A 16,881-nucleotide genomic window follows, 5' to 3' on the forward strand; every position below is an offset into this window, starting at 1 on the left:
TGTAATAAAGTGTACATTTATTTTCCAATCCTATTTGGAAAGAAATGTCCGTGTATTTCATTCTATACCTTTCTAAGTGGAATTGCATTATTTCTTGGTTATAATGCAACATATACATAAGGCAAAAGCTGAAAGAAAGTTACATGTCTCTCTTTTTTTTTTCTTTAAAGATTTTATTTATTTATTTGATAGAGAGAGAGGATAAGTAGGCAGAGAGGCAGGCAGAGAGAGAGAGAGGAAAGCAGGCTCCCTGCTGAGCAGAGAGCCCGATGCAGGACTTGATCCCAGGACCCCGAGATCATGACCTGAACTGAAGACAGTGGCTTAACCCACTGAGCCACCCGGTGCCTTACATGTCTCTCTTGATGTGATTTGTCTCTCTTTTCCTATTTATATTTCGGTCTTGTGAAGGGTTAAAATAATCAGCAAAAAACTTATATTAACTCCCCTTGGGTGTGCATTTCATATTGTGGTGCAATCTTGCTTATTTGATTTTTTCTTTTTTAATGCAATGCCACTCCTTTTGGTTCTGCTTTCTGAAGTGAAAATGGTGATGTACTTTAGAAATTCAAGATAAGTTAAACTCACAGTGTCATGTCAAAAAGTACTCTAAAGGCCATAACTAACTGCCAGGTCTCCATTTAGAGTACAGTATATATAGTATGTGTGTCTTTCTTACGTACCTATAGTAGTGTTTGTACCCAACTGATAAATATTTATTTGGGACTTTGGTCATGACAGACTGGATGTGAAAAGAATGGATATGGAACGGCTGATGATGTAAAAGATTTTGTAGCCCATGAGAAGCCACACATAATGAACTGAGTTTCAAAAAATAAAAATGTGTTAAGACTGTTGGGAATACAGAGGGATGAACAAAGGGTCTCTGCTGGTAGTAGAAAAACAAGCATTCACAGAGGGTGACAGTAGAGTTGGGACATCAAGGGTGTGGAGAATTTCTTCAAGGGGTGGAGGCTGAAGGGCTCCGGGTAGCAGGACCCAGTGGGCAAGTATACAGAGACATAAAAGAGCCTTAGCTCCACAGTAACTAAGTACTTACAGGCTCCGTGTGGGGTCTCCCACAGCACCGTCAGAAACTTAATCTGCAGAGATTCTGAAACCCATTCCTATCATGCCCATAAATTTAGGTGATTTTTTCTTTCAAGAGGAATAGGAACCTCTTAGGTTTTAAGACCTAAGGGGTTAAAAAAATAGAGCTTTAAAAAAATTAACTTATTTTTTAAAGGAAAGGGGAGCAACAAGATCAACCTTGTGTTATGGGACAGTGACTCTGAGGCTCCTATGTGAAAGGAGCTGGAGAAGAAAAAATTAGGATGTTTTTCAGGCTTGCGATTAGGAAAGTGAGGCTCCTCCAGACCAGCTGAGACAATTGCAGGGTGATAAAAAGCAAAGAACATACTGAACGAGTAGAATATTTTTATACATCTAGGAAATTTAAAAAAAGACTTTATAGAAGCCATAAATTAGATATAATTCACGTATATTTTCTTATTTTAAGATTTCTTTATTTATTTTAGAGAGATACAGAGAGAGAGGGAGAGCATGAGCAGGTGGAGGGGCAGAGGCAGAGGGAGAGAGAAAATATCTAGCAGATTCTCCGCTGAGCGCAGAGCAGGACTTGATCCCAGGACTCTGAGATTATGACCTGACCCAAAATCAGGAGTCAGACACTTAACCAACTGAGCCACACAGGTGCCCCATAATCCACCTATATTTTCAACATATTTCTACCAAGTTGTTTTTTTTTTTTTTTAACACCTCAAATGTGAAAAAAAAATGCATAGGATATAGAATGATCATGCTGGAGGGAGCAATTACTAGAACAAATAGTTATGCAACACATTATTTTTCATGGTCGAGAATAGTACCTGGTATATAGTATGTACCACTGAACATTTGTTGATTGAAAGAAGAATGAATCAATCAGCAAGTTAATGTCTACTTGGGCAGAAATTGTGAGTTAAGGCTTAGTTCTACTCCATCCTCTCTACCATTTTATATGAGCCCACTCTTGTTGACAATAAAAAACATCTTTATATAAAAAAACAAAACAAAACTGAAATCATATCATATTAGAACTGTGTATTTACAAAATGCAACTAATTTTTCAAATATATTTATATATATATGTACAAGTACACTAAAAATTCGATCTGAATTGTTTCTCATATTAACTCTCAAGCGTTTAGATATTTTAGTGAAACCCTGATTTAGTTGCAGTTTATATCAAATGGGCTTCTCCTAAAGACTGTTCTTTCTAGGTGATATTTCTATAACTCTCAGTGTTCACCTTTTCTGTCCCCTGGTATTCTATAAATGTATGTTTATATATGACATTAATCTTATATCTTATACATATATAGGGAGTGAGTGCTTAAATTTGGAATTTAACTATTACTATAAAATAACTTTTTTAGTAGTAGCTGTATTATTTAAAACTACATGAATTAACTTACCACCAATCAGAGCAGTGTTACATGGAAAATTTAAGTAGTTCTGTATTCTCCATTGCATGTTGTACACTCTGTCTCCAGCTGGATGTAAAGGAATGCTTTCTCTTTGAGTTACATTCTCTCTGCACTTCAGCATTTGGAGTGGTTATACTGTCACCCTGAATTTGGGTGATAAGAGAATACATCTCAAGATGACTGCTAGGTACAAGCAGACTACTCAGTTTTTGTGATTATATTGTTCCCTTGCTGCACATTGAACATGTTCCCAGGTGTAACCTCCTGCTCCCACCTCTTGGGTACGGAGTGTTTAATAGGGTCAGGAACTGCTGTGCTACCCAAGCCCTGCAGAAGGTAGTATTTTGAGACTTACATGCCCCAGATGATCAACTGAGTCTTTCCAATGGAGGAAATCTCTGTCCTTTGAATTAGTTTGTAAAATGTCAGGGAGCATCTGACAAAACAAGCTGATATAATGATGTTTAAGTCTCCTTGTAAACACCTATGGAGGCACTTCTAAGAGCTCTCAAATTAGGTATGGTTCTTAGTGAATAGCCTTTTCACTAAACTGAAGATAATTTCTACTATAACTGAGTGGACATTCATTTTTTTTAAGTTTTTTATTAAAGTTCTATTAGTTAACTGACAGTGTAATATTAGTTTCAGGTGTACAATATAGTGAGTCAAGACTTCCATACAGCACCCGATACTCATCACAAGTGTCCTCCTTAATCTCCATCACCTATTTCACCCATCCCCCGGCCCACTTCCCCTCTGGTAATCATTAGTTTGTTCTCTATAGTTAAGAGTTGGTTTCTTGGTTTACCTCTCTCTTTTGTCCCCTATGCTCATTTGTTTCTTAAATTCCACATCTGCGTGCAATCATATGATGATTGCCTTTCCCTAACTTATTTTGCCTAGAGTTATACTCGTTAACTCCAACCATGTCGTTGCAGATGTCAAGATTTTGTTCTTTTTATGGTTGAGTAATATTCCCATGTGTGTACACGTGTGTGTGTGTGTGTGTGTGAGAGAGAGAGAGAGAGAGAGATCTTTATTCACTCATCAGTTGATGGACTTTGTTTTCATAATTTGGCTATTGTAGATAATGCTGCTGTAATCATATGCTCTGTAAGTAGGACAAAGATGAATAATATAAGCATCTTCCTTTCTACATTTTTGTTTTTAATATTAATATGAACACTAAGTATACAGCAAAATAGTTTCCTCCAAAAGTAGTTTTAAATGCTGTATGTTAATCATTTTTTAAATTTAAACTCAAATATTTAAAGAGTGAATTAAGAAATATTACCTATCTTATTCATCTTTGTCTTTCTTATTAAGCATATGGTGAGAGTTAGGTTAAAGTTTATTGAATTTGTAACTAAACATTTCTTAGCAGACATAATACCTTTTTTTTCAAATATATCCATAAAGAAGAACAACTCACAACTTTTTAACTACAACATTTATACTTAGGATTGGGTAATTATTTAGTATTTCTAGACTTTGCCTATACAGCACATGTGCAATGCAGTGATAGTAATGATGCTGGTCATACCAGAAAAATCACTGCATGACAGAAAGGAGGAAAGAAGTTAAGTTAGTCTTGCAATACTTCATTCCTATAGCATAAAGGAGAACATACTTTTGATGAATATCTAATATAGGTCCTTAATGCCTATTTGTCAAATAATTATTAATGATGTTGCAAATATTGATAATGATGATCATGATGGTGATGGTGGATGATAAGGAATGTTATCACTCTTGACATCTCAGAAATGTGTGCCTACTTTCCTTCTAGAAATTTCCTTTCCTGGGAAAGACTGTTGAAATAAAACCTATCATTCATATCTTGAAATAGCTAGAATTCACCAAAGCATTCTTAAGCATTCTTAAAACATTTGGTATTGAAGATCTACTCAATGCCATTTGGTATTGAATGTCTATTGAAAGTTATCATTTTTAAATTTCTTTTTTTACTAACCTGACAAACAGACAAAAGGGTAGAGGGGAAGAGATGTTTCATTCTCTTAGCTTACAAGCAAACCTTTAAGACTGAATTTGTTCCAGCTTTGTACCACCTGAAGTGTAAAGCCTGAATGAATAATTGACTGGAAAGGAGAAATCCTTTGTTCCTAAAATTAAGCAGTCACTTTGAGTGCCTCCAAGAATAGGAGCATTCTGTCCATTTTCTAACTTTGGGTGTACGTATCCCTCCCTTTGTGCTCAGTAGAGATTTCCTTCTAACCGTTAGCAACATATTGATTTTATTTATATTGAACTTGGTAATTTTGATTTTACTTTGTTCTCAACTCAGTATAGTAATGCTTAACAGGATATGAAGATATAGTCAAAAAGGTCTTAGAGAAAGACTTAACTATGACCATGAATATATGAGACAAAAATACAAGAACAATCTCCTTTTAACTTCTCTTAGTGAAAACACGAGAAAAGATACCGAGAATTTGGATTGCCTTTAATGTTTTCTTACGTCACTGAATCCTTAGACCTAGAGGTGTTCCTGTAGCTATAATTGCAATTATTTTTGGATCCTTGATTTCTCAGATATTCTGTCCTAATTAAAGTCTTCCTAATGGTAGTATGTAGTTGTTGATTTTTAAATAACAGTGCAAGTTACTTACAGCCTCTAAAGTTCAGTAAACCTTCAAACCTTTTAGCTTCTCTATTGATAACCCAATCATGAAATTAAAGCATCTATAGTAAGCAGATGAGCTAATGTAAGCAGTGTCATGTATCTTTTGGTGTATAAATCAATAAAGCTATCATGATGACTTTCAGTTCAATCATCTAGCTACTGGAAATGAACACAGCTTTTAAAATAGATTTTTAAAATATGTATCATTTGCACTAAGAGCTATATTGTTACCCAACAGTTTGGTTATAATAGTTACATCATTCTCAGTGGCATCATATATACACAGAATCATTGAGTAATGACAAATTAAAAAAAAAATGGAATCCATCAGATAAAAAAAAAAACAAAACATGACCTTAAGCTCTAAAAAACAAAGATGCTAGAGTCACACTGTCTTATTTTCCAGGTGCATATGTGCTCCAGGTCAAGGCCACAGACGCGGACGACCCGACCTATGGAAACAGTGCCAGAGTCGTTTATAGCATTCTTCAGGGACAACCTTATTTCTCTATTGATCCCAAGACAGGTAAATTTTTTATTAGAGACAACAGTATCACCACTCCTTTCAAATATTTAAACGTTAATTAAATCTTGGCATGGGAAGTTACCTATTCTAAAAAATGCAGTAAAGATTCAGTGTGGTGTACAGTACGCAGAGGAAGATAGGATCTTACCTTACGGCTGCAGAACCATTTCCTCTGGATGGAACCCTGTGTCAATGTAAGCCATTTCACATGTACGTGTCAAGTCCCAACCCCACGTTAGAGATTACCTGGATGATTTACTTTAAATTTTCAAGAAGCCTGGTCATATTTTTCTGTGTGATTCTTCTGGATAAAATAACTTTACATTTCAGATTTTCTTGTTTGGGTTCAATTATAGGCAGTTTGGGGCCTTAATAACATGTGGTAAGATCATGGGGCCTCTATTGCTGTCTTTTTTTTTCCCCCTAAGATTTTATTTATTTGACAGACGAAGATCACAAGTAGGCAGAGAGTCAGGCAGAGAGAGGAGGAAGCAGGCTCCCCACTGAGCAGAGAGCCCAATGCTGGGCCTGATTCCAGGACCCTGAGATCATGACCTGAGCCGAAAGCAAAGGCTTTAACCCACTGAGCCACCCAGGTGCCCCTATTGCTGTATTTATCAGGGGTTATGGATCATTGATTTGGATTTGCATTAATAGAGACGTAGCTTCCAGCAGAGGGGAGAAGACGGCTGACAACCTCGAAACACCCAGATCACTAATTCTTCTGGTCTATGCTTTTGAAGCTGGTCTAATTTTTAAATCAGAACATTTGAATGGCACTTTTCAGAGCCAAATATATAAGAATCTTTGGAAAATATAGAAAGGGCAGGATACTATGCACTTAGAAAATTTTCTGTTCCCTTAGAGCAGGTCCACCTGGTCTAGAGAATCTGTTTTTTTTTGAACGCTAGATAGTTTTTAAAGAGATCTGACCATGCTGACCATCAAAATAGGTATTCCATGTCACAGTTAAAACAGAACTCCACAATGATAGCTATTTTATAAATTCTTATATGGCATGTATATTGCAGATTGAATTCAATACTAGTTATTACATTAGGTTGCAATAATGAAATAAATTGTTAATGTACTAATGTTACTTTTTAAATTGGTAAATACATTTTAAAGAGCAATATCAATTTGAAAAGTCTTAATTTCAGACACTATGTATTCAAATAGGCTTAACATTTCAAAATTAGCACTCCCCCATAAGTATTTGCTAAAATCTGGAATACCAATTAGATATAGGTTAATTAATAATTACCCATGTTTTAATGTCACCTAGAAACAGAAAGTCAATTAATTAGGAATAGAGAACCTACAAAACTTTCTGCAAATGAACCTGCTATTCTCTCATTTCCTACTCTTCTCATTAAGCCCACAGAGGAGAGAAATCAGCAAAAAGTTATGGGAATAAGGCAGGAAGTTGCTCCCTTTTGTAAACCTAAAAAAAGAGTAGTTTGTAATAAGGACAGCATCAATCTTTTAAGAAGGGAATCTAGAAAGGTTTGTTTAGGACACAGAAGCTCTTTTGGTTTGGAAAGAGGGTCAGAAACCAAAAGTCAGAATGTCAAATGTCAAGCCTGAGTATGTGATGGGGAAGTTACACCTACAATATGAAGTATTTTTTTAAGAAGTGTGGCAATGAGGATAAGATATTTGGCAATATCAATGTTAAGGAACGTCTATGGTTGCTCCTTAACAGTGGGAAATCATATATATTTGTAGGGAAAAATTGTTGAAGGAAGAATTTGGGGAAGTTGTTCAATGACATTTATGATGGTACAAAACTCAAGAAGAATGAAGAAGGATTGGACAACAGGCTGAGTATATAAAAAAAATATTGAAGGGAAATTATCTAAACTATAATAAATCCTTTTTATCAGATGACAAAATTATGCGTTATTTCTTCTTCTGTAATTACCCATCTTTTCCAAATTTCACATAATGGATAATCTAACTAGAAACAGAATTAAGAGAAGTATATGTGTCTTACATCTCTTCAGCCTCTCAGAAGCACTCCTCAGAGTCAGAGGGGATGGGAAAAAGAAAAAGGAGGGTATGCAGAGATTGGTGGAGGGGAGGCTGGGTATTAGAGTACACTTAGCGGGTTGTAGTGATTAATTCTACAGAACAGGTGATTTTATATAAACTCAGAATAAGGTGACAGAAGAAAGATGAAGGGATTAATATGGATGAAATAACTATAGATATAGTCAGTATCTAGCTGAACGGTGAGAGAAAACCATACAAAGATGAATTTAAGCATAGACCATAGATTAAGAATAAAATAGTTACAGTTGAATTAATATCAGACAGACAATAATTTTTGAGTCAAAACACTTTCTGTCCCTTTGGCTTTACTTGTTCAATATCAACTTCAGACTAATTCTAATGCCTTTAGAAAGTATTATCTTACAAGAGAATGTGTATATTCATAGTATGCCTTTAATAACTATGTATTTATATTTTATGTAATGCTTATTATTTAGAACTAAAGGTGAAACAATTCTGGCATAAACAATGAAATAGATTTTTTGAGGCATTGATTTTCACTGGAGACAGAAGTCTTGATACTAACAATGCCTCAGACCACTAGACAGGAAAAGAGTGGATGAGGAGGCACTTCATTAATAGAATGATAACTAGTTCTTCATGCACAGAAACCATTAAGAAGACTTTTTGTCAAATTTATCACCTTGTGGTACATAAGAATAAATAAAAAATCAAGGATAATTGCAATTTCTCAGAAATAGTCTCCATTTGTTCCAGCCATATAGCTTCCTTTTATGATTCCTTTTGCTGTTATTAAATAAAATGCATGAAAAACTAATATTATCTAAAATTTTCCACATTTGAGTGTAGAATACACTTTAAAATAATTTTTAAAGGAAGAATCTCATCAGAATTTCTTATGCCTAAATATTTATGAAGAGATAAATATAACCATTTATTATCCATTTAGAATGAGAAAATAGAAGACATTTCCTTAGTGATATTGCTTTTTGACAAATATTCCTAGCATCTCTACCAAGTGAATATAGGAGGCTTATTTATAAGGAATATAAATTGATGCATTCTATGAAATAAGCTTGGAAATAATCGTTCTCTTTAAAATTGGCTAATTTGGCAATTATCCAGCTTAACTATGAAATTATTTACTGTGAATTAAAATTCACATACATTTGTGTGTGTATGTGTGTGTGTGTGTGTGTATACACACATATATAATTACTTCAAGTTATTATTAAATATTTTTAAAACCTCAAGTGTGATGAATCTATGACACTCTTTAAAGATCTATTTATTTATTTGGAAGAGAGTGTGCATGAGAGAGGGGGGATGGGTAGAGGCAGAGAGAGTCTCAAGCGGATTCCCCAGTGAGCACACAACCTTGGATCATGACCCAAGCTGAAATCAAGAGTCAAGCAGAGAGAGTCAAATATCATATGCTTTCACTTACTTGTGGAGCATAAGGGATAACATGGAGGACATTGGGAGAAGGAGAGGAGAAGTGAGTTGGGGGGAATCGGAGGGGGAGACAAACCATGAAAGACTGTGGACTCTGAGAAACAAACTGAGGGTTTTAGAGGGAATGTGGGTGAGGGGTTGGGTGAGCCTGGTGGTGGGTATTAAGGAGGGCATGTATTGTATGGGACACGGGTGTAATGCATAAACAATGAATATTGGAATGCTGAAAAATAAAGTTTTAAAAAAAAGTCAGATATTTAACCGACTAAGCCACCCATGTGTCCCAAATCTATGACATTAAATAAAGTTTATATCCACTATACTTACTATTTATAAAGCATTAAAGTGTTATATTAGCATATTATATTTTGTATGTTTTATATAATGTTTTTATGCATAAAAAATCTATAATCTATAAAACATTAAACATAGGCATTACAATATTTTATAATATTTTATCTATTGCATGAAATCAGGATGCTAAATATCTCTATAACATTGATAATAGAATTATTTAGGAAAACAAATATTACTATAAATGATTGACCTCGTGTCTTAATTTATGTTCAAAATTCTTCTACAATATTTAAATTGTTCCCTGAATGATTTAAAAAACTAGTCTGAGTTGGGTAACTACATATGTATCATGTGGTGATGATATGTACCATTTTTCCAAATAATCTGACCCCTTATTGAGAGAGCATCATTATTTATTTTACCTCAACATTTTTTAAACCTATAAACTTTAAACGATTTTGTTGTCATAAAATATACGTAACATAAAATTTACCATCTTAACCATTTTAAAGGAACAGTGTAGTGACATTAAGCACATTCATATTGATGGGACATCTGGGTGGCTCAGTTGGTTAAGCATCTGCCTTACACTCATGTCATGATCCCAGAGTCCTGGGATTGAGTCCCATGTCGGGCTCCTTGCTCAGCGGGGAGTCTGCTTCTCCTTCTGCCTGCTGCTTCCCTGCTTGTGCTCTCTATGTCCCTCTGTCAAATAAATGAATAAAATATTTTTAAAAATTCACATTTTTCTACAACTACCACTGCTATCCATCTCCAGAACTTTTTCATCGATATCTTTTCATTTATGTGTATTGTCAAAAACAACGTATAAGTTTTTTTTTGTATCTTATGCATTTATATATGCCTTTCTAGAATCCATATGAAAACAATTGAATGAGGCTAGAGTTGAATACACAAGCTGCATTTTTTCCCTTTTATTCACCATTCAGCTGTTTCATGCTCTGTGATCCTGTCTTAGGTTCTGTTTAGGGAAATTTGAAAAATGTTGCTGTGAGAACTGACACTTCCTCAAGATTTTCACTCTTTTTTTTTTTTTAAGATTTTATTTATTTATTTGACAGACAGAGATCACAAGTAGGCAGAGAGGCAGGCAGAGAGAGAGGAGGAAGCAGACTCCCTGCTGAGCAGAGAGCCCGATGCGGGGCTCCATCCCAGGACTCTGAGACCATGACCCGAGCCGAAGGCAGAGGCCTTAATCCACTGAGCCACCCAGGCGCCCCAAGATTTTTACTCTTTGAGTCTGACTATCACCTTTTATTCAGGAATTATAATCTCCAGGCCTGTGTCTTAAGTGAAACTTCCACTTTGATTCTAACTGATATTTATTCTTTTAGGTCTTTAACAATGTGTTGGTGTTTTAAAGCTGCAGAGTATAATTGAAACATTGGGTTTGACTATACTCTGAGCTAATTTTGATACTACTATATAAATACTTAAAATATTTCATGACTTGAAATGCTTTTGATATTAATTCAAAGTAAAGTCTGAGAGATTCCAGACACCTTAGTGCTGAGGTGCTAATGAAAGAAAGAGCATCATCTTTATTCGAGGGCAGGTTAAGAGGGGTTACGTACACAAAGTCGTCATGCCTCTAATGCTTTCTGCATTCAGACAAGGTCTGACTATGGGCATAGTGAGAGCAAGGAGAGCAATAATGCTAATAAATACAAGGCAGGAAAAATAAGTCAAGGAAATAGATAATTATTAAGCTATTACATCCCATATTACTTATTTTGTAATATTTTATTTATGGGTAGTAAAACTGCATGACTAAAAACGTGCTCCCGTGAATGGTTCCCTTGTATTCTGCCTCCTCTCACTTCCCGAGAACTCTGCATGGACTTCGCTTGCCTTATTTTAGAAATCATGGAGTGCACACATCAGCAGATAGAACTGAGAATGTTTGGCTTTAAAAGGAAAATACTCCAGGGGCATGTGATACAAGACTTGAGGAAGTTGTAGAACTGTTATGTAGTAGAGGAAGTGGTTGTATTCTGTGCTGCTTGAGAGGAAAAGTGCTATCATAGCTGGTATGAGTTACATGAACAAAGAATTTTGGTTTCATGTACATATAAGAGGATCTCAGTACTTGTCCCTAAATAAGAGGAGTGCCTCACGAGATTGTGAGTTTCCCATCGCTGTAAGTGTTAAAGAGATGATGAGCAATGAGCTGGGGGTGCTGGGCCTATTTATTCATGGGATGAATGTCAATGTAGAACCAATGGCCTCACAGGTGTTTTGCTAGTAGGATACCAAGATGAGTCAAGTAGATCCTCAAGTGGGTCCCTATCACCCGGAGGGAGGCCACCAGGTCCTCAGAAGATGACAGTTGAATTTTGTAGGATGAAATTCTCTGGTATGTATTATGACTGCTGAGCACTGATACAGACTGAGAGGGGAACTTTCTGAGGAAAGAGGTCCTAGGAAGTGTCTTCTGAGTCCTAAAGCAAGGTTAAGGGGTGCTATGGGTGGGAAGAAGGTCTCTAAATTTTCTTCTTACTGAAGGTAACCTAATAACTCTTCTTGTCCTTAAAATACATTATTGAGTTATTGGCAACAACATTTTTTAAAATTATACACTTCATCTGTGTAGTGATAGACACAACATTTTTGTTAATATTTCTAAAGATTGCACTAGCTCTTAAAAACCCCATTTCACATTTTAAAATTTTAGACTAATTTAAGACTGTAATGAAAAGGAACTCAGTAGCTTTTCATATAAATTGTTGCAAAACCAGGACTTATACAAGTACTTTAAAATACAATTTAGCTGTGGAATTGAAAAAAAAAAAAAACAAAGCAACTTTATGTTGTGATAAAGTTAAGATTACTATTTTTACCTATAATTATTATTTTTTATTCTACCATCTATCGGCAGTTCCTAAAAGACTTGGACATTATGATATATTTGCTAATGCTTCCTCCAGATTCATAATTTAAAAGGTCAATCATGACATGACCAGCATTGGAGTGTGTGATCTACTAAGGGTTATCATTTTCATATGCAAAAATAGCATTTAATCTTTTTTTATAAGATACTAGCTATCATATACATAGATCTATACTAACAACTCCATCTCATTCAAAATTACATCAAGAATATTTTCATGATCAACCATCAATAATGACCAAAATTCCTAGTAATATATTCAATCATCATCTCTCTTGAAGGGTATATGGTAACTTTCCTAAGCTTATTGCTGTATGTTAATTTGTATATTTTATTAATATTTACTGTGTGCCTACCATACGCTTCACATTGTTCTAGAACTAGGTATCTTACAGGGAAAACAAAATAATGACAAAATCCCCACCTTCAGGAATACTCACTTTATTGTGGGAAACACAAAACAAACTCAATAAGCAAGCAAAATATTAGTGTTTTGATAGCAGTAAGGGCTGAGAAGAAAATAATAAGTAGAGAGAGAGGGTAGGAAGGGCTGGGGAGGGTTATGTGTGGTATGCAGGATAATGATTTCCAAACATCTCTATGCCCTGATCCCTGGGACATGTGATTATGTTATATTACATAAGGAAGGGGAATTAAAGTAGCAGATGGAATTAGGGTTGCTACTTACCTGCCCACAAGGTGGGGAGATTATCCTGTATTTTCTATGTGGGCTCAGTTTAATTGCATGTCTTCTTAAAAGTGTAAGAAAGAGGTGGGCAAGTCAGAGTCCAAGGAAGATTCAAAGATGCTATGCTGCTACCTTAGAAGTGGAGAAAGAAAACCAGGAGCCAGAGAATTCAGAGATCTTTTAGAAGATAAAAACCCTTCAAAAAGGAATGAATGCATCTAGCCGCAACCTGGATTTTGGCCCTCAAGATCCATGTTGGCCTTCTGGCCTCCCTAACCATAGGATAATAAGTTTGTCTTGTTTTTAGGCCACTTAGTCTGTGGCAATTTGTTACAGAAGCAATAGGAAGTGAAATCGGTATAGAATTTTAGGTAGAATGACCAAGAAAGTCCTATGAAAAGGGCTTTGAGAAAAGATATGAAGGAAGTAGAGGAGCTGTTCATGAGTAAACCGTAGGAAGAACATTGCCCATGGAGGGAAGAGAATGTGCAAAGCTCTGGTGACTGAAGAAGGGGGGTGTGAAAAATAAGGTCAGAGAGTTAAGTGGGAAGTTGGGGATCATGTGAAGTTTTCACTCTGAGTGACTTGGATTTCAGAGTAGAGGGGTAGTGCTATATGGTTCACACTCTTGCCTCAACACTATGACTTCTCTTTTAAGAGCAGACTAGTGAACCAGGACTTCTTTGGACTCTAATCCTCAGTGAGTGGAGAATAGAGCAATTTGTCCATTGTTCTCTCTCTTGATCTCTCAAAATAGTCTCAAATTAATAATTAACATTTTTCTAGCTTTACTGGGAAATAATTGATGTACAACACCATGTAAGTTTAAGATATACAATGCATTGATTTAATACACTTAAATATTGCAAAATGACTACCACCGCAGTGTTAGTCAACACCTACATCACGTCACATAATTTTTGTTTCTTTACTGGGGTAAGAACTTTTAAGGGCTACTCTCTTAGCAACCTTTAAGAATATAATATAGTAATATTAACTGTAATCACCATGCTGTACGTTGGATCTCCAGAAGGTATCCATCTCATAACTGCAAGTTTGTGTCTTTGACCAACAACTCCCATTTCCCCTACTCCACAGTTCCTGGTAACCACCATTTTATTCTGTTTCACTGAGTTCAGCTGTTTTAGATTCTACATATAAATAATATTATAGAATATTCTTTTTCTCTCTCTTATTTCACTTAGCATAATACCCTCAAGGTCCATCCATGCTATTGCAAATGGATGGGAAATGGATGTGTGCAAATGGATGTGTGTGTGTATGTGTGTGTGTGTGTGTGTGTGTGTGTGTGTATCATATATTCTTTATCCAGTCATCTATTGATGAACATTTAGGTTGTTTCTGTATCTTGGCTTTTTGTGAATAATCCAACAATGATCATGAAAGTGTAGATAATTTTTTTGAGATCCTGTTTTCATTTCTCCTGGATATATGCATAAAAGTGAAATCACTGAAAAATATGGTAATTCTATTTTTAATTTTTTGAGGAACCTGTACAGAATTTTCCATGGTGGATGCACTAATTTTCATCCCTACCAACAGTGCACACGTGTTCCCTTTCTGCCACATTTGCCAACATTTGCTATCTCTTGTCTTTTTGTTGATAATCATTCTAACAAGTGCGAGGTGATAATCCTTTGATTTTCATTTTTCTGATGATTATTGATGTTAAACACCTTTTTCCTGTATGTGTTGGCCATTTGTGTAATATATTTTGGGAAAAAAATGTCTGTTTAGTTCCTCTGCCCATTTTCATATCAGATTGTTCCTTTTTTTTTTTTTTTTTACTGAGTTGTATGAGTTCTTTCACATTTTGGCTATTAACCCCTTAGCAGATATGTGATTTGCAAATGTTCTTTTGCTTTTCCACTTTTCAATTTTCAGGATGATTCCCAGAGGGTTTATTTGTCTTTGGAATCACTGTGTTGCTTCTTATTTCCCCCATCCTTCCCCATAGCAGTAAGCTGCAGGCCACATGGACTCTTCTGGTATGCTTTGAAGGGACCATTCCTGCTCCTACAAAGTACTCTCCTGCTTCCCCCTCTGGGATGTTCCTTCTGTTCTTTCCAAGCCTGTCTCCTTTACTTCTCGGAGATTGCAACTCTAAAGGCTTTTCTCAGAGATGACTTTTCCAACATCCCTGTCCAAGACGCTTGATTTCATTTTCCTCATTACACTAATCACCATCTGAAATTAGGTTAATTATTTAAGTGTTTCTTTATGGTCTCCTCAACACTCCCATAAACACATGCCTATTAATAGACATTCCATTCAAGTACCTTGTAAGAGAGACGGCGTCAATTATTATCCAGATGGAAGCAAGACACCTAGTTGAGTAATTTGAGATTAGTTTAACAAAAAGACTGCATTTTGAAGTGCAAGCAGACTGAAGGGAAATCATGCAGGGTGGAGCAGAACCTGGAGAAAACATAACAGATGTCTGTGGTCACCACCCTAGGACTGAAAGAACAATAGGGTCCTGGAGACCCATGCAACTGTGTGGTGAGGGCCAAAGCAGGAGACTGTGGGATGTGGGGGTATCCATGCAAAGAAAAACCCACCTCATTCTCCTTATACCATTCAATATCCTGCCAGTTGGTCTGTTAAAACTGACAGAGAGCAGAGAGAAGTCTAGAAAAGTGTATAGCATGAGTAAGTGTGTAAAGTGTAAGTAAGTGTATAAAGTGGCAAATGGAAGAGTGTTCACCATTATACCATCACATGTGATAACAGTGCCTGAATGAAACATGTATTTTAGGACAAATGCTGACTGAATCTAGTGTCCCATGTCTCAGTCCTGCCGTTCAATCCTTAACTCAAGAAATAACTCATGTAAAACCATATGCTGAATTAACACATGTAATATTTTATGATTTTCCATGGAGAATATTGCATTATTCTCACCTTAAAATCTTATCAGAATATTTAACCCATATTTGCAAAATAAGCTGAGATCCACCAAGACTAGGAGGCTTGATATAACATGAGGGTCATTGCAAAGACAGCATATATATATCCCTTGGCAGACTAGTGTCCTTTGATGTATTATTTTAAGTTTATAACACTATCAACCATATTTTTCCATTCATTCTGGCAGAAATAAAATTCCCCTATTTTTCTTTTTCTTGTATTTACTCTATATCTCAGTTATGTATGCTGGAAGGTTCATTAGGTAGAAGACATTCAAATCATACCAGGATTCATTATACATTTGCCTACCACTCTTTTTTTCTACTAAATAAGATTTACTTCAGAATTATAGCTATTTAATTAAATTTTGTGGTATTACCACTGTGGAGTATTTGGACTGTCCTGCAAAATGCATATTTTAGGCTTCAGCTATTATCATACGAGGCTATTGCTGTATCTTTATATACAAATACTAAGAAATAGAGATGAGCACATGAACTTAAACCTAAGACCCAAAATAGCAGAATGTAACATTTCTTTCTGCTTGTTACATTCTACTCTTAGAGTTTTTAAACTCAGTTCTTGGCAAGATTCCTCCTTGCTCAAGATCATGCAATCCATTTTGGTTTGTTTGGTTTTAAATATTAGGCAGTTGGTAAACAGCGGGTGGTCCATAAGAAGAGTAACTTCTTGGAAAGGAGACTATTTTTCACCAGGCTTTTTCAGTAGACCACAGTGTGTTAAGATTCTGCTCTCACATTTGAATTTCGTAGTCTGCCAGGTTCTACTCTGAAAAACCATCTACAAATATCATATTTTACTTGTCTGAGGTAGTGGTTCTGGAATGGAAATGGTGGTGGGAGAGGGGAAGCACATCATGGCCATCAGTGGTTTTCTTTGGAACTGCATAAGCAACATTTTCCT

General features: G+C 35.7%; 1 protein-coding gene across 1 annotated transcript in view; it reads left to right on the plus strand.

Moving 5' to 3' along the window:
• CDH12 (cadherin 12) overlaps positions 1–16,881 on the plus strand; it is a gene marked incomplete at both ends in the record, with an annotated part of 268,874 nt that overhangs the window by 171,470 nt on the left and 80,523 nt on the right. Inside the window, 1 exon segment of the mRNA XM_080804545.1 lies at positions 5,540–5,659. Coding sequence (XP_080660671.1) covers positions 5,540–5,659 — 120 coding nt within the window.

This window comes from Martes martes (genome assembly GCF_963455335.1).
Source record: "Martes martes genome assembly, chromosome: 5".
In the NCBI taxonomy this organism is placed as follows: Eukaryota; Metazoa; Chordata; class Mammalia; order Carnivora; family Mustelidae; genus Martes; species Martes martes.